Raw genomic sequence first — 24,087 nt, 5'->3', positions numbered from 1 at the left:
TGGGAAGTTTTCTAGGTCCTTAATACTTTCTTTAAAAACAACTCTGCACAAAGTATTACAGATATGATCCCATGATACAATTATCTAAAGGTATTATAATTTTTTCCACATTCTCCTTTCTACCATTCAGTATACATCCTAGTGCTTTCCTCATTTGTTTGGACCAAGCTGCATGTTGAGCAAGGGCCACAGTGACACACTGATTTGATACTCAGCACACTGGATGCAGCTGTTTCATACCAGGATTAAATACCTTTCTAATCTACATAATGATAGGTTTCAGCTGCCACACAAACTGGAGATCTTGGTAAGATGACCAGTCACACAGATGCCTGACTCTAGTGGTTCCTGTTGCAGTCAAGGACATCAGTAAGTCTCTGCAGGTCTGTGACCTGAGTGGTCAGCATGTTGTCCTACCAAGGACAAGAACATGTTGTTTCTGCCAGTGAAACCCTCAGGCATAAGAACAAAACCTCTCTTTTGGAGCATGCAATTCAAAAATCCTCACAGCTTTATAAGGGCAAGCAGCATGCTTGACACAACCACAGAAGATCTGCAGGCACTTGGAAAAAAAGAAATCTTTCCCTGAAAAAAAAACCTTTGCGAGAAATGCTCAGAAAAGAGCAGTCCAGGAGAGGCTGACCTTCTGGAGAATGATGTCACCTGCTCTGCAGTCTGCTTATTACTAGGGAAAAAAGGGTGCTTGGGATTATTGAATGCACATGGCAGTGAGATGTGGGGAAAGCCAAGAATCTATTAAAGTCTTTAATTGGAATATATTTTCAAAATGTAGACTGAACCCTATCCAGATTCTCATTATTAAGAATATGCGGCTCAGTTTCTTGATTTTAACAGGGGGCTTTAAAAATAAAAAATATAGGAGAGGAGGGGAAAAGAGTTCCAGTAAGTCTGGATTGTGTCACTTTCCAAGAGTAAAATGAGCCATTGTCGACTGCTATGCCACATACAGTTTCCCACAGGTTATTGTCATGAGCAGATTGCTATCCATGACTGTAAGTTATGACAAGACATAGAGGCTAGAAAGACAGTGACAATACTGGAATTGTTACCTGTATCTGATCCTTCCTACAACAGCTGATGGAAGAAGTAAAATCAAAGGTACCCTGGTGACTAGTAAAAAGAATTTCCTCCTAAGCAGAACTCTGGGACCAGTATGAGATTCACATAAGGTATATATATCAGTGGGTTTGCAGCACATAACATTTTACTTCACCATTAAATTGCTGTTTTGATACACATACATGAAATCCACAGGAGTCAAGCACAGAATCATAGAATTGTTTCAGTTGAAAAACACCTCTAAGATCGTTGAGTCTTCACCAGTTAAGACTGCTGTTGCTACCTCTGATATCAGCAGACATCTCTGGTACCAGGAGGTATGCTGCTCTCTCTAGAGCAGCAGGTGTGTACAACCTGGTGATTGAGTACAGTTCCTGCTGTCTTCGTCTGAGAGGGAATATTGTAACCCTGCTGTCTTGTGTCAACAAGGATAGGCTCAGAAGGCTCCCTCTCCTCTGTACGACAGGGCTTCAGTCGTCTCATCCACTGCTGGAAAGGAACAATGTTTTCTTGTAGTAACAAGATGATGGGAGATAGATACACTGAGCTAAGGTGGCACTGCATTTCCAGCTTCCCTGATTGCAAACATCACCCTTTTCTGAGCAGGCATCATCTCTATTTTGCCAAAGTTTGTCTGTACTGCTCATTACTAGTTTCTTCTCTGGTATAATACTCTCCTCCATGTCAGGAATGATGCTCAGAGAGCTTGGCCACTTGCCTCCCGATGGCAGCCATTGGTTCTCTCAGCAATGTCACCAGGATAATCTGGATTCCGCTTCCCTTTCAAAGTCAAGTGTGAACGGGCTACTGGCAAAGGTCAGGTATCTGGGTTTGGTCTCAATTATTTTCTTAGTTCTTTTGACCTTGAAGGGGAGATTGGAAACAGAGCAGTTGTTGCCAGAGTTACTGGGATCAAGCACTGGTTTCTGCTGCATACTTCAAATGGCTCATTGATTGCCTCATTTAAATGAAGCAACAGGGAACAAACTGTTCCACCTTCTTCTTAGTTGAATTGCAGACTGTTTTTCATTAGGGAAGAGGTGTTTCTGCACGATCTCATCTTTCACAGCAAAAAGCTAAAATACCCGCCGAGACGTGACATAAAGGGCTGAGAATCAAACCCTGTGCCGTTCCTTGATGACCTGAAGGAAGCCTGAAGCACTCTGTTACTCCAGAGAGGTGTTTACTCCAAAATTCAGTTACTGAAGTCTAGATCTCTGTTATCTCATGGACACTGATGAGACTTCACAGGAATGAATGGAGGGGGGCTGCTACTTTGAACATCTTCATAATCTCCTCAGAGCTGCACATTATTTTGTTATGAACACAAGGTGGCTTGTGCTTTCAGCTTGCCACAACACTGAAATTTTTTCTCAGTTCAGGAACTTTGAACCATGGTGCCTCTTGGGTTTTCTAGCTATTTATTGGGATTTTTTAATTGTGTAATGTGCTGGAGCTTCCAGGACCTGTATTGGCCCACAATAGACTCCATCAAGATTGGCAGGAGAGATTTGCAGTTCAGTTTCCTTCTGTAATGACCAAATTAATTGCCATAGTTTCAGTTAAGCTCATCTGCAAAGTTGCACCAGCTTCTATTGTGACTTTCTGAAGGACTGGTGCCACAGGGAGTCTCTTTTGCATCCTTTTCTCATTCAGTATTGTCTCCTGGGGTAACTTTTGTTATATGACTTCATTGTCAGTGCCTGTGCACAGCTGATGGTTGTAAATGTAAAGGATAGTGCAAAATTATCACTGATGAATTTTTTTCTGAAGTAAAGTGGGGTGCTCATCATCCTCCAAGACTGGAATCTTCTAGAAAACAAGAGTTCTGAGGAATGGCTGAGGGATCTGTGGTTGTTTAACCTGGGAAAAGGAGGCTGAGGGGAGACCTTCTATCTCTCTATGACTCTCTAAAAGGAGGTTGTAGCCAGGTGGGTGTTGATCACTTTTCCCTAGTAACAAGAGATAGGACAAGAGGAGATGGCCTCAAGTTGCATCAGGAGAGGTTTAAATTGGATATTAGGAAAAATATCTTGACTGAAATAGTGGTCAAGCATTGGAACAGGCTGCCTAGGGAAAGTGCTGGAGTCACCATTTCTGTATGTGTTAAAAAAACATGTAGGCATGGCACTTTGGGACATGGTTTAGTAGGCATGGTGGCATTGGGTTGAGGGTTGGACTAGGTGGTGTTGGGTTGAGGGTTGGACTGGGTGGTGTTGTGTTGAAGGTTTTTATGATTCTATGATTCTGTGGTTTGATTTGTCTGTACTTGAAGAAGGGAAGCAGGAGACAATTCCGTAGGAGCTGATATTCAGCTCATGAAAGTCTTGTGTGCACCACATTACAACTACCTGCACACATAACAGAAAGTCATGTCCAAAAGATCTCAGCCTAAGACAACATGGAGCTGGCCCAAGAATACTGTGAATTTATATGATCAGAAACTCTTGTATTAAAGACAAGTCTACAGGGGCTGGGAAAGGGATATTGTCTTTTACTTTGGGAAAGCTGTCTTAGTGTTCTAGGTACAGGTGGGAATGGAAATCAGCCATCCTGAATTGCACTTTTTGTCTACATTAGGAAAAAGGTTTGTTTTTTACCATTAGATCTTGAAAATGTTCCATTTTGGGGGACAGCTGAGGGAAGTTTTGTCTCTAATGTTTTGACTGCTCAGCTTGTGTTGTAGAAATCTCCAAGAGCTAAAGGGAAGTAAAGTGTTATTCTGTGTTGTTCTGGATTTACCATAAATTCCAGTGACTCTTTTAATGTGCGGCTATAAAAAGGGTCATTCTCTATAATGTACTAATCTTAAATAAAATTCCTAATAATTTTTTACTTTTGTGCCACACAGCACATACTTTCCCCTTAAATCTGTTACTCTAGTCACTTTTTTCTTTTCCTCTCACTGTGAGTTGTATCTCAAGGAACCACAAAGCCCTTTTTATGTTTCCCCTACCAACCCAGTAACTTGGCAAGAAGTACATTCTGGGTCTCATTTAGACCTTTTAAAGGTTTTACCAGTGGATTCATAATTTGATAATTGGCCAAGGGCTCTAGAGAGAAAACAGCTTGTTATACTCTTGGAATTATAGAATCTTATTGGTTGGAAAAGACCTTTAAGATCATCAAATCCAACCATTATCTAACTTGAATATGGTGCTAAATCATGTCCCTCAGCACCACATCTCTACGTCTTTTAAACACCTCCAGGGATGGGGATTCAACCACCTTCTTGCAGAGTCCATTTCTGTGCCCAACAACCCCTCCAGTCAAGAAGCTCTCCTGTCAAGTAGCACCTCTCCTGGTGATACTTGAGGCCATTTCCTCTTATTCTGTCACTTGTAAGGAGGAAGAAGAGACCAACACCCTCTTTACTACCATCTCCCTTCAGGGAACTGTAGAGAGCGAGATCTTCCCTCAGCCTTCTTTTTCCCAGGCTAAACAATGCCATTTCCCTCACACACTCCTCACAAGACCTGTTCTCCAGACCCTTCACCCACTTCCTTGACCTTCTCTGGACCCTTTCTCTAGCATGTCAATTTCTGTCTTGTAGTGAGGGCCCCCAAACTGGACTCAGGACTCAAGGTGTGGCCTCACCAGTGCAGAAGGGACAATGCCTTCCCTGGTCCTGCTGTTCACACTATTCCTGATACAGGCCAGGATGCTCCTGACCTTCTGAGCCACCTGGACTCACACTGGCTCATGTTCAGCTCACTGTTAATCAACACCTCTGGGTCTTTACTGAGCAGCTTTCCAGCCACTCTTCATCGGCCTGGAGCATTCATGAGGTTGTTGTGACCCGAGTGCAGGATCTGGTACTTGGTCTTGTTGAATCTCATACAATTGGTCTCTGTCCAGCCATCCAACCTGTCCTCAAGCCAATCAACACTCCCTCCCAACTTAGTGTCATCTGCAAACTTACCAAAGCTGCACTCAGTCCTGTTGTCCAGATCATTGATAGAATCATAGAATTAACAAGGTTGGAAAAGACCTCAGAGATCATCGAGTCCAACCTATCACCCAGCACCTCATGACTAACTAAACCATGGCTTCAAGTGCCATGTCCAATCCCCTCTTGAACACCTCCAGGTGACTCCACCACCTCCCTGGGCAGCACATTCCAATGGCCAACCACTCTCTCTGTGAAGAACTTTCTCCTCACCTCATGCCTAAACCTCCCCTGGTGCAGCTTGAGACTGTGTCCTCTTGTTCTGGTGCTGGTTGCCTGGGAGAAGAGACCAAACCCCTCCTGGGTACAACCTCCCTTCAGGTAGTTGTAGATAGCAATGAGGTCACCCCTGAGCCTCCTCTTCTCCAGGCTAAGCAACCCCAGCTCCCTCAACCTCTCCTATAGGGCTTGTGCTCAAGACCTCTCCCCAGCCTCGTTGCCCTTCTCTGGAAATGTTCAAGTATCTCAATGTCCTTCTTGAACTGAGGGGCCCAGAACTGGACACAGTATTCGAGGTGTGGCCTAACCAGTTCTGAATACAGTGGCACAATGACTTCCCTGCTCCTGCTGGCCACACTATTCCTGATGCAGGCCAGGATGCCATTGGCTCTCTTGGCCACCTGGGCACACTGCTGGCTCATGTTCAGGCGGCTGTCAACCAGTACCCCCAGGTCCCTTTCCACCTGGCTGCTCTCCAGCCACTCTGACCCCAGCCTGTAGCTCTGCATGGGGTTGTTGTGGCCAAAGTGCAGCACCCGGCACTTGGACTTGTTGAATGCCATCCTGTTGGACTCTGCCCATCTGTCCAGCTGGTCAAGATCCCTCTGCAGAGCACTTCTACCCTCTAACAGATCAATATCTGCTCCTAACTTGGTGTCATCTGCAAATTTACTGATGATGGACTCAATCCCCTCATCCAGATCATCAATAAAGATATTAAGCAGGATGGGGCCCAACACTGACCCCTGGGGGACACCATTAGTGACAGGCTGCCAGCTGGATGTGGCACCATTCACCACCACTCTCTGGGCTCAGCCCTCCAGCCAGTTCCTAACCCAGCACAGAGTGCTGCTGTCTGAGCCATAGGCTGACAGCTTGGCCAAGAGTTTGCTGTGGGGGCCGGTGTCAAAGGCCTTGCTGAAGTCCAGGCAGACTACATCCACAGCCTTTCCCACGTCCACCAGGCTGGTCACCTGGTCATAGAAGGAGATCAGGTTGGTCAGGCAGGACCTGCCCCTCCTAAATCTATGTTGGCTGGACCTGATCCCTTGGCTGTCCTGCAGGTGCACAGTGATTTCCCCCAAAACAATCTGCTCCATAATCTTGCCTGGCACTGAGGTCAGGCTGACAGGCCTGTAGTTTCCAGGTTCCTCCATCTGGCCCTTTGTGTGGATGGGCATCACATTGGCCAACTTCCAGTCATCTGGGACCTCACCTGTGAGCCAGGACTGGTGGTAAATGATGGACAGTGGCTTGGCCAGCTCATCTGCCAGCTCTCTCAGTACCCTGGGATGGATCCCATCTGGTCCCATGGACTTGTGAGTATCCAAGTGGCTCAGCAAATCCCTAACTACTTCCTCCTGGATTTCAGGGGGATTATACTGCTCCCTGACCCCATCTACCAGCTCAGGAGGCCAGTTATCCCGAAGTCCTCCTGCCTTGCTGTTGAAAATATAGGCAAAAATGGTATTTAGTACCTCAGCCTTTTTGTCATCTTTGGTTACCCTATTCCCCTCTAAGTCCAACTAAGAGTGGAGGTTTCTTACCCCTCTCTTTGGAATTAATATATTTATAAAAATGCCATTTATTGTCTTTCATGGAATTGGCTGGTTTAAGTTCTAACTGGGCTTTTGCCTCTCTAATTTTTCTCCCACATGATCTAACAACATCCTTAAACATATCTTGAGTTGCCTCCCCCCTTTCCAAAGGCGATACACCCTCTTTTTCTCCCTTAATTCCTTCAAGAGATGCTTCCCATCCAGGCTGGTCACCTTCCCCAGCCACTCATCTTTTGGCACATGGGCACAGTCTGTTCCTGTGCCTTCAGGAGCTCCTGTTTGAAGTAGGTCCAACCGTCCTGGACCCCTTTGTCCTTAAGGGCTGCTACCCAGGGTATTCTCCGAATTAGTTGCTTAAAGAAGCTGAAGTCTGCCCTCCGGAAGTCCAAAATAAGGGTTCTGTTATTGCTCCTCCTTATTTCCCTGCATATTGAAAACTCCACTATCTCATGGTTGCTGCACCCTAGACAGCCTCCTGCCATCATATTTCCCATCAGCCCTTCTGTATTTGAGAACAACAGGTCAAGTAGGACCTCACCACTGGTAGGCTCACTTAACATCTGCATCAGGAAGCTGTCCTCCATATACTCCAAGAACCTTCTGGACTGTCTCCTCTCTGCTGAGTTAAGTTCCCAGCAGATGTCTGGCAGGTTAAAGTCACCCACAAGGACAAGGTCTGATGATTTTGAGACAGCCTTCAGCTGCTTATAGAATATTTCATCGACCACTTCATCCTGGTTGGGTGGTCTATAACAGACTCCAACCAGGATGTCAGTTTTGTTAGCCTTCCCTCTGATTTTAACCCACAGGCACTCAATCCCTTCATCCTCTACCTCAAGTTCTGCAGTGTCAAGAGATTCCCTAACACACAGGGCCACCCCTGCTCCCCTTCTCCTTCGCCTGTCTCACCTAAAGAGCTTGTAACCGTCCAGTGTAGTACTCCAATTCTGTGAATCATCCCACCATCTTTCTGTAATGGCAACTACATCATAGTTTTGCTGGTTAACCAAGACTTCCAGTTCCTCTTGTTTGTTACCCATACTGGCTGCATTGGTGCACCTGCACTTCAGCTGGGCTGCTGCTTTCTCGACTAACTGTCGTTTATGTCCCTCTCTCTCCTCTCTAGAGAGACTGGTTTCATCACCCACCCCCTTCAAACCTAGTTTAAAGCCCTCCCAATGAGCCCTGCCAATGCGTGTGCTAGAGTCTTCTTGCCCTTTCCAGATAGATTCAGCCCATCTAGGTCCAGCAGGTCAGGTGCAGAGAAAGTTGCCCCTTGATCAAAGAACCCAAAATGCCACTGCTGGCACCATCCCTTGAGCCATCTATTGATGGCATGGGTTCTCCTGTTCCTTCCAGTGTACACCCTTGCCACTGAGGGAACTGAGCAGAAAACTACTTGAGCTCCTGCCCCATCAATCGTCTGAGGGCCTTGAATTCCTTTTTAAAAGACTTTTTTAAAGACTTTAATGAGAACTGGCCCAAATATCGAGCCACTTGTGACCAGCTGCCAACTGGATTTAACTCCATTTGCTACCATGTGAAGAGACATAGCTCTCATTCCCATGAAAGTGGGGAATTTTCATTCCTAGAAACAGGGAAAGACAGAGTCCACCACGTCACAGACCAAGTGTCCCTGCCTTTGCCTGGTGAGAGGATGAAAAAGAAGTATCAAAGATGTTTAGTTTTCCAGTGATGTAAGGATGCAAGAAGGATGTAATGAACAATATTTTCAATCCTTCTGAAAGTTTTAGGCTTCAGTTCTGGAAACCTAGGAACAGGAAGAGATAACTTGGGCTGTCATTTACACTTACAAGGCAAAAGTTGTCATGTTATGTGAGAGCAGATGTGACACACAATTTTGTGGCATTTAGATGCCTGGAGACACAAGGAGGTGTCAAACAGGAGTGAGGTATACACTGCTTGAAGCAGAAATTAATCCAGATTTGTGCTAAAGTTCTTAAAGGACATGAGACCAGTTGATTACAGTGTCACCCTCTGGCCTCAAAATTGATCAGTCAGATCACTTGGCAATCTGCACAAACACTCTCTCATTATCATCTCAGGTTTCCATACTTGGGCAAGTACGTAATTTTTGTTTTGTGACCAAAGGTGCAGTAACTTGGAAGAGAGGGAGTAAGTTTCATAAGTCATCCTCAGGCTCCAGCCTGGCAATGGAATTTTAGTTTTTGTTTCAGTTTGTTTTCCAACATAAGTGTGATCACATTTCTTTATGGTTGCGTTCAAGCATAGAATATTGCAAAAAATCTGGGAAGAGTTGGTCTCTCCCATGCTTTAGAAAGTTCCTTTACATATGTGTACACATTTGTAAAGTTTTCACCAAAATCAGACCTTTCAGGAGTAACAGTGTATGTCTGCATGGACAGGCTCCTCTGGCTGTGCTCCATACTGGCCAGACAGAGGCCAGCTCCCAGCCAGCTCCATCTGGAAAGATGAAGCTTCATTAGTGTGGCTCTGTGCCCAGGTGAATCTAACCAGCCTATTAGGAAGGTGTATTTGCTTAAGTGCCAGGAGAGCTATGAGCCAGGTGAATGACTAGTGGCCATAGCTTCTCTTTCCAGGACCCTCAAGTACTCAGCCACATGTCTATCATACAGTGGAGATGCCAATGTGTGGGGCATGTGTCAGAGGAGTGGCTGTGGCTCCCTCAGGAGACTGATCAGCAAAGTTGTGCAAGAATTGCTTCCAAGCATCTGGCCTTTGGGCTAGGTCTTGCTCATATCTGAAGATGGGAGAAGATGGTAGGACTGAGGATGTGGCTAGACACTGTCCTCTTCATCTGAGTGCAGGCTTATCCATATAGTCTGACCATGCAGATCTTGCAACTTGCGTCTATGACCACGAGAAGCTGCACAAGCTTGTAGGCAGAAGCAGGCCAAGCTGTTTAAGAAGAATTTACGCTCAGTTAATAACTTTGTGCTGACTGACACATTGAAATGTAAAATCTTAAGACAAGTCCCCTTGCAGTTCCCATCCTTGTTAGAAGGTCAAAGCACAAGCCCTAAGGACCCTCAGCCACCTCTCTTCTTAAGAAGATAGTGAATGCCAGGATGTGCTCAACCATGTCATAGAACTTCAGGTTCCTGATGTGGTCAGATAATGGCAGCAATCAAGTTGCCCAAACTACTTTAACACTCTTGACTGTCTGGTGACACTCCTGCCATTGCACAGAGCATGGGGCTCATGTTCAGATACTTTATGCTGACTGCAGCTTCAGTTTACACTTGCTCTCCAGCTCTGCACTAAGCAAGGACTTCAAGGACTGAGAGGTTTGAATGGAGGCACTGCAGGTCATGGTGGTGGCCAATACCTCGAAACATTAGCAAGCCAAATAGGCCTCAGTGGAGTCCTCAAGACACAGAGGCCTCAGTGAAGTCCTAAGTGTGATTTATGTGTATCTTTCAGATAAAAGAGGTTGGGTTACATTGTGGGTCAACTGACTAGTATAGTGCCATTTGTAAGAGAGATCCCAGAAAATTTTCCATGCGCAATTGCCTCAGACTCCCTTGGCACTGGTGCTCTCCCCCTTACTCACTGTTGCCAGAAAGTTCTCCTGACTAATGCTGGTTGCTGCAGATGTGTTTTCCATCTATACTGTACTGTTAGAAGTTCTCTACGTGGCCTGTCCTGTGTGCAAGAGATCCTTGTTGCCAGGATGCCCTGATGTGCTGAATGTTTCGAGAATACTCCACCCCCCTCATTTTAAGACATATCAGACCTCCGGATTCGGTATGTTTGGGTTTGCGGTTTACCTTGAAATCGTTCTTAAGACAAGCTCAGTCTTAGGTAAAAGCAAAAGCAAGGATCTACTGGGAACACAGAGAGAGAGCACCATTACCAAGGCTTGGAAGGACAATGGTGGCAGGAAGGAAAGACTAGTCAGAAGCTATGTGAGGGGAAATTTAATGATAGCTCTTATTTGCACTCAGAAGAGAAGCTGTAGTTTTTTTCCCTTATGCTTGTGGGTAAAGATATTTGATTCTGGTGCACAGCCAGAATTTCTAGACAGCATCACAAGAAGGAATGCTAGTGTGCAGAAGGTTTGCCTTTAGACCCCACCCTCTCCAGAGAGTTTATCTGTGTTCCTTCATGATTTCATTCTTCTTTTTCCCACCTCCTCTTCTTACTTTTCAGTCCAGTTTGCAAGTTTTGACGTTTCTTGTACTAATCATTCTCCACTTCTCCTCTTTGGAAATGACCTTATCCTTATGATAAGGTCAATTTAGTTATCATTAGTATGCCTGTAGTGAGAGCAGCCTCCTTTCAGGATGTCACCAGTGCTTGGCTAAGCCCTGGGCATTAATAGCAGGGCACTGTGTGGACAGACACTTTCATCAGAGGTCTTTCCCAGCCTTAACAGTTCTGTGGTTCTACAATCAGCCATGCTGAGCAGGGTTCAGATACAAGGGAAGGGGCTTTGAAGTTCAGAACCTTATACTTTATACGAATGTGGCTTGCTAACATATGTGGGACTGATTCATGCAGAGCCAAAAATGTTTTTCTGGAGACTGGAGACAATAGTAATTCATCACTTCAGAGTCATGATAAGTGTGGAGGTGAAAGATACTTTGACTTCCAAATGCTGTTGGTGTTGGCAACAATTTCTAGGGGGAACAGCAGGTAGAGAAAAGGAAGAGAGGCAAAGTATTGAAGGATTTATTTTGTTCTTGCTTAAATGTGATTTCAGCTGACTAAAAGCAGACCTAAACATAATCTTGTATATCAGTTTAACTAGATTGGTTTGTATCTATGCCTTTTTAACTTTGTATCCTAATTACTGTGTTGTCACCTCATGGTTTTCCCATTGGCCTGCAAATAGGGATAATTCAGAGCAGAATCACTTCAGTCTCTCTTTGGGGTTAATCTGAAACATGGAATTCTTACTCGGGGAACCATTAAGCAACCTTCACAAGTGCTGATCAGAGATCTCTAGTTACTCTGTAGAGTCAAAGTCTCAGTTATGGGTACAACTTCATCATAACTCCTTAGCAGAGGTTTAAAGCCTTGTGCTCTAGGTAACCAATGTGAGTCTCTTTTGCATAGTCGTTAATGGTTAACTATGGGATAAAGGAAGATTGAAATTAAAACTTTGCAGTTATTAATTTATTCCACATATTTTATTTGAAACACATCATTCAATGTTCATACCTACATATGCCTTTTCTCCAAACACTTTCAGTAAAGAGAATAATTCAAATAAACTGGCAAAAATGTTTCACCCCATAAGACTGCACTCCCTTAAGCACAGAACTAATTTTCCTGGTTGACCATGGAAGTTTCCTCTAACTCAGAGTCTTGTCTATAAATAATCTCTTCTCAAGCTCAAAATGGTGCCATCAGCTTCTTCACAGAATTGTTTTGGTTGGAAAAGACCTTTAAGACCATTGAGTCCAACCATTCTCAATCAAGTCTGGTGCCAAACCCTGTCCTTCAGCACCACATCTCTGCATCTTTGAAACACCTCCAGGGATAGTGGTTCAACCACCTACCTGGGGAGCCTATTCTAGTGTTTGAAAACCTCTTCAGTGAAAGAGTTTCTTCTAATATCCAGTCTAAACCTCCCCTGGAATAAAGTGACGCTATTTCCTCTCATCCTATCACTTGTATCATAGAATTGTTTTGTTTAGAAAAGATGTTTAATATCATCAAGTCCTGACTCTCCATTTGTTACTGTTCTTGGTAGTAATTCCAAAAGCACTAACAGTATTGTTTTGAACAAAACCCAAGTCAAACCCCGTTTTCTCAGGGCAGTACATGTGAGCATTCCTGCTATGGAAAAGAATAAATTCCATTATTCATAGCATAAATATTATGTAATACATTGATACTACTGATATGCATATACGACAATATTTTGTTAATACCAGTGATACAACAAATGGAACCCCTTTCAAAATTAAAGTACATGATTGAAAATCCTTCACTCATCCCCTTTTTCCTCTCTGTAGAGCTTCAAACTGTCTCACTTCATTTTAGTGCTTATTTCTGGCTTCAATCAGTACTGCTGCACCATGAGCCACCTGAAAAAGCTGTCCAGTGGTGCAGAAGTCCAACATACTTCCATCCACTTCCTGTTGCAAGCCTCCAAAATGGATGATAAAACATGTTTGCAGTGAGGCCTCAAGGCTCACTGACTGGTGGTCTTCCCCTGTAGACCAGGAGACAGCAGAAAAGACTTCTCTCTTTTTTTTTTCCCCTTCCCCTAAAAAGAAAAAAAGGCTAGACAAACATGCCTGGACAAGGAAGATCTCTTGACTGATGAAGTAATGCTTCCTTGCAACTTTTTCTGCTGCCTTGGATTGCTCTGTGTTAAGCTTGCTTCCCTGTCCTATTTTAAAAGGGAGGAAAACCTCAGTTGAAAAACAAAGTCATAACAGAAAAGCAGCAGGAAAGACCAGGGATGCTATTAATAAAGTGAGGGCCCTTGCCAAGAAAGGCTGAGTTTCCCAGTGGCCGTTTTACCACCCTTGTTACTTTATTAAACTGTTTCCTACTGAGACCGACTCATTCTGCAACTGTGACCCAGACTCTGAACATCCTCTCTTTTTGTTTTTGTTTTTGTTTTTCAGGAGGCAGCACAGGCACCTCCCCAACCACCTCCAGCACGGGGACTCCATCACCCTCTGCTTCTTCTCACCTTCTCTCTCCATCCTGCTCCCCTCCGGCCTTTCATCTGGCCCCAAACACTTTCAATGTCGGCTGCCGGGAGAGTCAGCTTTGCAACCTCAACCTGTCTGATTATCCCCCATGTGCCAGAAGCAACATGGCTGCCTTGCAGAGCTACCCAGGGCTGAGTGATGGTGCCTACAACCGGCTGCAGAGTGGCACTGCTTCTGCCTCGCAGCCCTCTGAAACCTTCATGCCTCAGAGGACTCCATCCCTGATCTCAGGAATGCCAACTGCTTCCTCTCTGCCCAGCAACAGCAAGATGGAGGCATACAGTGGCCAGTTGGGATCCTTCCCCAGCTCCCAGTTTCAGTATGTTATGCAAGCTGGCAACCCTGCCTCCACCTCCTCCTCTTCACACATGTTCGGCGGTGGCCACATGCAGCAGAGCTCCTACAATGCTTTCTCCCTGCACAATCCCTACAATCTCTATGGATACAATTTCCCTGCTTCCCCCAGGCTGGCAGCAAGCCCAGAGAAACTCACCACCTCCCAAAGCACTTTACTCTGCTCTTCCCCTTCCAGCGGGGCCTTTGGAGAGAGGCAATACCTTTCCACAGGGATGGATCACGGGATGCACATGATCAGCCCTCCCTCCAGCAACCAGCAGACGGCCAATGCCTGTGACAACAGACAGTATGGGGGGGTTCAGGGCTCCTCCTCACAAATGTCTGTGCACATGGTCTAACAAGCCACGCCTCTCCTTGGACATTGAAGGCAGCTGTACCTTCACCATTTCCAGGGGGAAACTCATCCCAGTACCTTTTTGCCTTCAAACTTATAGTGGAACTAATATTGTAATGATCAACAGGAAAACGAAACATCTAGGTGTGCACAACAGAACCTTGTGAAAAGCCTCGGTTGACTGCCATTGCATTTTGTTGTAGCCCAGGACCTCCAAACCTGGCACAGAGTGTCTGCTTTTTCTGGACATTGCAGAGAGAAGGACATGACTTCAATGAGAAGCTGGGGATAAGCAGCTGAATATACCCTTTATGCATTAGCCCTCAGCTAGCATGAGCTCTCAATGTGGAGGCAGCTGTGCTCCTGTGCTGTCTCCTCTGGGTGCTGAAGAACGGCAGTCTCCCCAGGCTTCATCCTCTGAAGCTGCATTGCCCATGGCTTTAAAGACCTCCTCCTTCCCAGACTGTTCCTCATTGCTGGAGTGGCTAAGCCCATTTTGGAAGCTGACAGTGGTCCATGGGTCCTTCTCCTACTGTAGCACAGCAATGACACTGCTGAGCTGGGGCTTCTCCTCCAAAAGAGGTTCCTACATTTTTACCATGGCTCTACCCAATTGGTAGGATCAAACTTTCCAGCAGCCAGCCTACAAGTGGAGATGTGAGAAAGAAAGAAGAGAGACAAAAAATTTAACCCACAACTGAGCCTCAGACATAAGAGGGGACTGATCTTCAGAAACATGCATGGGGGAGCTCCTGTAGACATGACCCAAAGTGATGCACCCAAACTGAACGTCTGACAGCCTTTGTGGGGAATGTGTCCCACTAGTACTCAACCCAATGGGAGGAAATTGTCCAGACTGAGCTCACAGGGAAGAGCAACAAGAAATGACAGCTCTGCTCTAAAGAAGTACAGTTGGCCTCCTTCACTATGCATGCAAGAGTTGCTAGAGAAAACCATTAGCATTTCAGTAACAGTAAGGTTGACTATTTGCCAGCCTCCTGCCTGCCACATGATCTCTGTTTAACCATAGAATCATGGAGCCATTAAAGCTGGAAAAGACCTCTAAGATCAAGTCCAACCATCACCACACCACCACCATGCCCACTAAACCATGTTCTGAAGTGTCTAACCAAATAGATTCTTGCCTTTTGACATTTTTTTTCCTGATTTTTTTTTCTTCTTTTTCTTTTCTTCAAATCCTTTGAGAATAAGAAAACAATTGTAGCTTGGTGCAAGCTATGCATTTAAAGTTGTGTGAAAATGCAAATACCAAGTAACAGAACACAGATATTATTGAGATTTGTTGTTGTGAGGTGTTGTAGATAAATGTATTTATATGCCTAGTGAGGGATTCAATATTATGAATATAAAAGAGGGCAATAAAAATGGTATGTAAAATATGTATGAAGAAAAAGGTGTATAAAGATTTGCCCTATGCACGGAACTCTGTTTCTAAGTGCCAAGCACAGAATGCGCTAAATAAATCTTTGCATTTGTTCCCTCGGTGTTCTTCTCTCTCTGTGAGGCTTCCTGGCTGGCCTTTTAGAGATGGGACATTCTCAAAATGCTGTCATGTGTGCTTGCACAACCAACACGAAGACACAGAGCTGAATTAGGAAGTCCAGGCAATATTGCAACACAAATAAAAATTCTGTCTTCTCAAAAAATGTTAAGAATTGAGTGCTTGGGATTGGTAAGGTGCCTGCCTTCACAGCAGGCATGTCTGATGGGCAGGTAGAGATACTATTTTGATTGTTAAAGTCTCATAAAAAGCTCTTCAGTGTTATATCTCACAGTCAATATAGAAAATAATCCTTATAAATAACAGTAGAATCTGTTTCTCATTTAAAAATGTAATTTTTGAGTGTGTGTCAGTTTTCCATTTGCACCACACTTCTAATATGATATTGAGACATTAAAACTGAAAGCAGCTGAGAAGCTGAAGCCCCTCCAAACACAGCTTGCAAGTTATGGCTGCAGAGTTTGAAACTTTCTTTGTCACAGAATCACATGGTAGGGATTGGGAGGGACCTCTGAAGATCATCTAGTCCATTCCTCCTGCTAGAGCAAGATCACCTAGAGTAAATCACACAGGAACACATCCAGAAGGATTTGAAATACCTCCAGATATGGAGACTCAACAGCCTGTGGCAGCCTGTTCCAGTGCTCTGCCACCCTCAAAGGGAAGAATTTTTTCCTTCTGCTTATATGGAACCTCCTCTGTTCCAGTTTGTGTCCACTGCTCCTTGTCCTGTCATTGGACACCACTGAGTCTGGCTCCATCCTTCTGATACTTGCCCTTTAGATAGTGTCAGGCGTTAATGAGATCCTTCCTCAGTCTCCTCCAGCCTAAACAGCCCTCAGCCTTTCTTCATAAGGCAGGTGTTCTAGTAAACCTTTTCTTCTGAACTGAAAAAGTACCAGGAAGGAAGGAAGACCTTGAAAGAGAAGTTCTGCAAGCATTTCTTAATTTTTAGATAATATACCAATACCATTCCGAGTTCTGTGCCTAGTCTGTCTGACTGCATTCCAGCTTTTGCTATGTCTCTCCATGGATGCTGCCAAAAAGGGCTGGAATGACTATGGATCAGAGAGAAGAATTTCCTCCCCTTGTTGTTTTCTTTTTACCCCTTAATAATTAATCTTGGTTTAATTTTAAAATAGGGAGTTTTATAGGCTTGCTAAAGTCCTTTCAGAAGCTTTCAGAAATACTCTCAGTCTGTGGTTTTGTGTTTGACTCCATCCTGTGGCAATGATTCTGACAGGTGAATGGTATGTTCTGTGAATCAGTATTTCCTTCAGCTGGCTATTTACATTAGATTGCCCTTTCTTATTTATTCCATTTATAGCATCATAGAATTGCTTTGGTAGAAGACTAAGGTTATTTATCTTCATCCTTTAACACACTGAGAGGCCCAGGACATAAATACTACCATAACCACATTCAGTGCAGCTCAGCAATATAGGGACATCGAACTCCATTACAACATTAGTGTTCTTGGAGGAAAAGTGATACTGTGTGCTAAAGCAAAAGGCTCAGGACACAAACAGAAATACAAATGGAAGTGCCTCATGAAGCTCAACAAGAGCAAAGATAGAGTCCTGCACCTGGGGAGGAAAAACCCCCTGCATTAGTACAGGTTAGGGGTTAACCTGCTGGAAAACAACTCTGTGGAGAAGGACCTGGGAGTGCTGGTGAGAAAACAAGTTTGTCATGAGCCATCAATGTGCCCTCATGGCCAAGAAGGCCACCAGTATTCTGGGATGCATTAAGAAGAGTGTGGCCATCAGGTCCAGACAGGTTCCCCTTCCTCTCTAATCTGCCCTGGTGAGGCCACATACAAAGAATTGTGTCCAGTTCTGGGTACCCAAATTCAAGAGAGACAAGAAGCTGCTAGAGAGAGTTCAATGGAAGGCCACAAAGATGCTTAAGGAATTGAAACATCTCTCTTTAATGTGGAGAAGAGAAGACTGAGAGGGGGTCTTATCAATAATTACTGATATCTAAAGGGTAGAAATCAAGGGATGGTGTCTGGTGATAGGATAAGGGGCAATGGGCACAAACTAGAACATGGGAGATTTCACTTAAACATAGGGAGAAACTTCTTTCCTGGGCAGGTGCTGGAGCACTGGACCAGGCTGCACAAAGAGGTTGTGGAGTCTCCCCCTCTGGAGATCTTGCTCTAGCAGGGATGGTAGACTAGATGATCCCTACCATTCTGTGATTCTGTACATAGTCCATGACATTATGCTAGCTACAGCAAAAATTCAGCAGTGATCTGCTAGTGTGGGTAATTTATTGTGCACTGGGTACAGCTTTACTGATGCAGGAGAGAGCTGACAGGTAGTCATTTGCTATTAAAAAATGTTCTGATTGTCTTTTTTCACCCCAGTGCTGCTAGGTACATTGAAACTGAGCAGACATCTCATGTTAGACTGCACTAGCAGATGAGTTTTGCTGAATATTGTTTGTCAGGCACCATTCTAAATAAGACAACAACAACATGAAAGTGCACCTGAGGACCAGCACTCCAGAGCATGTAAATTATATGCTACAGTTACACTAGAAATGCAGCTATAAAAGCAGTGGCAGAAGTTTGTGAGGAGGTTGATGGTGCAACAGAGAGGTAATTTGCTATAAATAAGCCAGGTCTCATCCCAGAAACATCTGACTCCTTCAGCACTTTCTTCTTCTTCTTCTTCTTCCTTTTTTTTTTTTCCCCCCCTTTTTTCCTTATAGAAGCAGCCTGAAGGACCAGGCATTTTGACCAGGGATGTAACCCATTGTTCTGAGTTCAGTGACGGTAATATTTCTGAAAACTTCTCCGGTGGTCAGCTGGGAGGGGTTAGCAGCAGCCTCTGCTGACCCACAAAACTTCTGCTTGAAAAGCAGCTCACTCAGTTTTCTGACTCTTCTTTCAATGGAATCATAGAGTAGTTTTGTTTGGAAAAGACCATGAAGACCATTGAGACCAACCATTATCTAACTTTTCCAAATCCGGTGCTAAATAATGTCCCTCAGCACCACATCTCTGCCTCTTTGAAACACCTCCAGGGATGGGTATTCAACCACCTCCCTGGGGAGCCTGTTCAAGTGTTTGAGAACCCTTTCAGTGAAGAAGTTTCTGCTAATAGCCAACCTAAACCTCTCCTGGTGCAGCTTGAGGCCATTCTAATATTTCTGTAACTGCTGTTTAGGAAACTGTATGGAATACATCTAAAAGCCCTGGAACTATTTTCAAGGGTTGTTTTGTCATGCCAGTAACTGTCACTCATCACCCCAGAAAAGCAATGACCACAAATGGCAGGAGCAGTGCATGGAGCACAACTCTTTAAACATTAGCTCTTTTTTTACAGTAAAAATCTCTAAAAATTCATTGGCTGGTTCATGAAGGAGAATAAACGTCCACAGTAGGGTTAATTTGTACAATAGTCTATATCTGGAGCACTGAGCTTGTCTAGTTTTCTGATTCAATCTGGAACTCATTGCATGCTGTGAGGGTGAAGGATTAGGAGCCTGTATAGCTTTACACTGGTTGAAGTTCCTAGAGATGCTGTTCTTATTCCAGCAATGTTCTAAATGTGTTGAGCATTCTGGAAGCTCTGACATTCAGCTGGATGGTGCCCTTCTCTGCTGAGCCAGGGTGACTTCTGCGGGCTCCTCTTGGACACTTTTACAAGCAGTTCCAGGCTCTGCTAGACCATGTCTTCCCTTGAGCATCCAGCACCCTACACACTTCAGGACTCTTCCTAGCTGACTGATTGCAGCAGTACTGCAGAGACACAGAGTTGGTCCCTGTGGGGCTGTGAGCACAGGACATCAGCCCTTTTTTGGGATGATGGTCCAGCCAAAACTGAAACCTTTAAGGTCCCTTCCAAATCAAACCATTTTATGATTCTATGAATAGGACAGGCTGCCAGTGAAGGTGCCGGTGCCTGGAAAAGGCTTTTCCCTCCAAACTACACAGATCACAGACCTGGGGGGCATGCTGCATCACCTACAGCCTTCCTAGTGTTTCCTTTGTAAGAATCAGGGGTGCCCAAGGCGCTATTGGAGAGGTGACATCACCTTGAGTTGCTCTCCTACCTTTTATAGCATTTCCTTTAGCATTCAATCCAATAATTGAATATTAATATAGTTGCATTTTAAGCTGGTGCATCTGAATCTGGAGCAGGCACAAAGGAAAACTGCAGTCAGTTTGTAGAGAATAAAATTTAGTGATTGGAGGTGGGTTATAATTACCTGCATTTGTCTCTCCAAGTAAAGCTGGAACAAGTTGCTGTGCAATTAACCCGGTATAAACTTATGCACAGCCTACCAACCATCCAAACCAGTGCCACCACTGTCCTCTGTGGTTTATATTATGTTGCTGTGCAAATGTCTGTATCCAGAAATATTCATAATAATTAGGAAGAAGTATGAAGGCAGACATGTGTGCAGAAGCACTAGAGGAATGTGAGAGCAAGGATTCAAAGAATGCAGGTACTGATAGCCAGGGACTTGAGAAACTGCTAAATCCTGAGGAATAAGTTGCTTCCACCCGATTCACAGCAGGGATGTTTCAACAGCAGTTAACCAGCAATCCAGTAAAGGGAAAATGGCAGCACATTGCATATGCCCCTTCTCTTACTCTAATCTCAACCAGCAGCCAAGCTCTTCTAGAAAGCTGCTCAATATGTGGAAGAAGGCAATGTGCAATAACAACACTCAAGATTTACAATGCATAATTAAACCAAGATTCCAAATGAAACCTCAATACCCGTGACTCCTGAAATATATGGCTGGACTCCATCGTCTTAGAGGTCTTTTCCAGATGAAACAACTCTATGATTCTATAGTTCTCTATATAAGACATGTCCAAAACCCAATGCATTGTCACCTGGGAAAAGAAAACCAGAAGATAGTGATGAATTCAGGGAAATCACTCCTTGCCCACAAGTTATTCTGCTCAGAACACTTGGAGACACTTTGGAACTTGTCAGTCGCATGTGTGCATTGGCAGTGTCAAGTTTTCTAGAAAACTAAATAAAAATCGTTCCAACTTCTACAAAGTCTTGTGTCCTCTCTTTCTTTCTTTCTTTCTTTCTTTCTTTCTTTCTTTCTTTCTTTCTTTCTTTCTTTCTTTCTTTCTTTCTTTCTTTCTTTCTTTCTTTCTTTCTTTCTTTCTTTCTTTCTTTCTTTCTTTTCTTTCTTTCTTTCTTTCTTTCTTTCTTTCTTTCTTTCTTTCTTTCTTTCTTTCTTTCTTTCTTTCTTTCTTTCTTTCTTTCTTTCTTTTTCTTTCTTTCTTTCTTTCTCTTTCTTTCTTTCTTTCTTTCTTTCTTTCTTTCTTTCTTTCTTTCTTTCTTTCTTTCTTTCTTTCTCTCTTTCTCTCTTTCTTTCTCTTTCTTATCTTTCTCTTTCTTTGTTTCTTTCTTTTTCGTTTCCTTCTTTTTCTTTCTTTCTCTTTCTCTTTTTTTTTTTTTTTTTTTTTTTTGGACATGAATTCCTACAGCTGTAGTAGTTGTCCATAAAATACTCAGACACCTAACCCTGTAAGCAATACAGTCAAGTTTTACAGAATATCAGAATAAACCAAGATACAAATTCCATGAACTGAGAGAAAAAAAAAGTCAAAAGTAAAAGATTGTGCAGAAGGAGGTTGAGCGATCCTGAAGAAAACTCCATAAAAATTAAAGTGTATGCATCCAAAACGAGAAAAAAAAAGGCCATACACACAGAGCAAAAGGGACAATGGAGAGTCTGTGAATAACTAAGATACTTTCTGTGAATAACTAAGATACTTTTGGGTAATGAACCATCCTCCCTCTTCAAAGGAGAATTTGAACTAGTCCAAAGGAGCTTCTAACCACAGAGCGAAAAATCATATTCACACAAATTTAGCCTTTCAAAGAAGATGTATTCACCCTTTAAACATAAAATGTGCTTCATTAAATTAGTTACTTACACTCTATACACTGTTGTACTAAAGCTATCAAGCAACCAATCATGAAATATTTGTGATTAAAGTCACATAGAATCATAAAGACATTAAATTTGGGAGAGACCTCTAAGATCATCAGGTCCAACCATCAACCCAACACCACCATGTCCACTAAACCACATCCCAAAGTGCCACTCTGGTGTATTCAAAAAACATGGTGAGTCCCTGGCCAGCCTGTTGCACTGCTTGACCAGTCTTTCAGTAAATAACTCTTCCCTAATTGGTTGTGTGGTCTGTACACAAACATAAATGGTTCTATGCAAAACCTAATTGTTCTTTCTTTATTTAGGATGACACAAACACCACAAAGTGTTAGGAATTATCTTAGCTGTCTGTCCCTGTAACAGGGAAGCATTCTCTGTCACTGCCATGACTGGTGAAGGAAACAATCTAATTCAAAGAACCTCTAGAGTTAAAAACCTGTTTAATAGTGATTTTTTATTTATCATACGTGAGTTTTGTTTCATGTGTACTCATGCACAAAATACAAACTGGGGTGGTAAATAACTTGAGGGTCTATGTTTCCCATCACTTAGGTTGTTGCTAGGAGGTTTGGTAACAGCATAGGAGAAATATAAGGGTGGAAACAAGATGTCTAACATAACTGTAGTTCAACCTGTCAACTAAGGCTTAAAAAGAGTAAAATGTGAGAGGGGCAGTGTGCTGGTTTGAGCTCTGACTGGAGTTTAGGAGCTCAAATGATAACAGATTGAGATTACTCCCCCCTCCCTTTTTTCCCAGCCAGGTAGAGAGGGAGGAAATAAAAAAAAAAAGGGGCAAGGGAGAGGAGAAGAAAATTCACGAAAGAAATAGTCTGGAATCAGTTTGGAAGTAGAAGAGGTAAATTTTTTACCAAAAAAAAATTTTTATATATATATATATAATCAGTGACAAGGAGGCTTCACAAAGGTAAGGAGTGAGGGTAAATGGGAAAATATACAAAACCAAGCCTGGATGGCCTTGTATTCCCCAGGATGTGAGTGGATTCAGTTGGAAGAAGCAGGCCCTGGCCACGTGGTCAGTGCAGGAGGCAGCGGCAGCAGCGATGTTCTTTCAAGCAGACAAGACAGGAAAGAGAGCAAGCAGCGAGATGTCTGCCCTTTTATAGGCTTGCTAGACAGGAAGGGAGAGTGGAATAGATCACCTTTGAGCCAGGGGACACCTTCTCCTGGCGGGAAAGGAACCAAGTCCCACCTGGATTAAGTTTCTTTTGTCCACCTTGGGGGCTGGGTTCATTCAGCCCCATCCAGGATGGGTGTAACCCAGCACAAGAGAGGGGAGCAAGGGTTAGCTGTCATACGGCGTTCTTTCTTCGCCTTCTTCTTTCTATTGTGTGGGTCATACTCCCCTTGCAAAGTGTACAAACATGCCCTGATAGATGATGTGAAGGGATCTGCTGATGTCCTTCTCTTTCAGATCTAAGCTGGTAGGCTATTAATTGTGTTGGCCTCAATGAACAACATCTATGAAATGCAGCCACAGCCATCTACAAATCAATGTGACCTATGATCAGTGCAGTTCAACATCCCTTAGCACTGATTTACTTTTTATCATATACAAAAAGCTGTGAAGAAAAGTTACAGCAAGTAAAGGGAAAATCAAGGGGAATACCAAGTAATGTAGCTAGACAAGCTGAATGTAGCTAGACAAGCTTAATTTAGCTGTGGAACAGGGTCACAGGTCTAAAGCTGCAGAAAGTTAAGGAGTCACAAAGTGGTAGGGATTGGAAGGGACCTCTGAAGACCACCCAATCCAATCTCCCTGCTAGAGGAGGATCACCTAGAGTAAATCCCGCAGTAACACATCCAGGAGGGTTTGGTATGCTTCCAGAGGTGGAGACTGAAGTCCTTCAGGAGCAGTCTTGGGTGGGCTGTCAACTAGATGCCCAGTGCTGATGTTATTTTCCATGTCTAAGTCAAACAGTTCCACAACAGAAGAGGCATACAGTATCCATGAGTTACCCCTACAAAGCAAGCTGGGAATTCACAATTTTAATTGAGCCTAAATTCAAACCTAAAAAATTCTCTAGGTTCATTCATCCATAATATCTATGTTTTTTTCTCCTTTCAGCTGTTGCCACAACTGTGCCACTGGGAGTTTTTTAAATTCAGTTCTCAACTACTTTTATCCATGTTTCCCAGAATGCTTCCCAGCTGCAATTGAAGGACATTATTTATGATTTCCAAATATCATCTTTTAAAATATCTCCCAGGCCAGCAAAGCAGCAACCCAGTAAATCTCACTGAACCAGAGCTGCCTGTAGCTATCCCAAAGTGTCCAGCCATCCATTTCCTGACTTCACTGCTTTCTCACCATACTTTTTCAGATTTCTTTTCGGAGCTTATATATATATACACATATATATGTGTGTGTGTGTGTGTGTGTATTTGCACAGCAATAATGGAAAAAAAATGTTATTTGATGTGGT

At 43.6% G+C, this 24,087-nt stretch overlaps 1 protein-coding gene across 1 annotated transcript in view; it reads left to right on the top strand.

Moving 5' to 3' along the window:
* Positions 1–14,182, top strand: part of TBX15 (T-box transcription factor 15) — a 103,655-nt gene extending 89,473 nt beyond the window's left edge. Inside the window, exon 8 of the mRNA XM_054386451.1 lies at positions 13,398–14,182. Coding sequence (XP_054242426.1) covers positions 13,398–14,182 — 785 coding nt within the window. The remainder of the gene's footprint in view (positions 1–13,397) is intronic.
* The last annotated feature ends 9,905 nt before the right edge of the window (positions 14,183–24,087 follow it).

The sequence above is a fragment of the Indicator indicator genome, chromosome 1 (genome assembly GCF_027791375.1).
Source record: "Indicator indicator isolate 239-I01 chromosome 1, UM_Iind_1.1, whole genome shotgun sequence".
NCBI lineage: Eukaryota > Metazoa > Chordata > Aves > Piciformes > Indicatoridae > Indicator > Indicator indicator.
The sequence above is the reverse complement of the archived record's forward strand: the minus strand, read 5'-3'. Positions and strand labels throughout refer to the sequence as shown.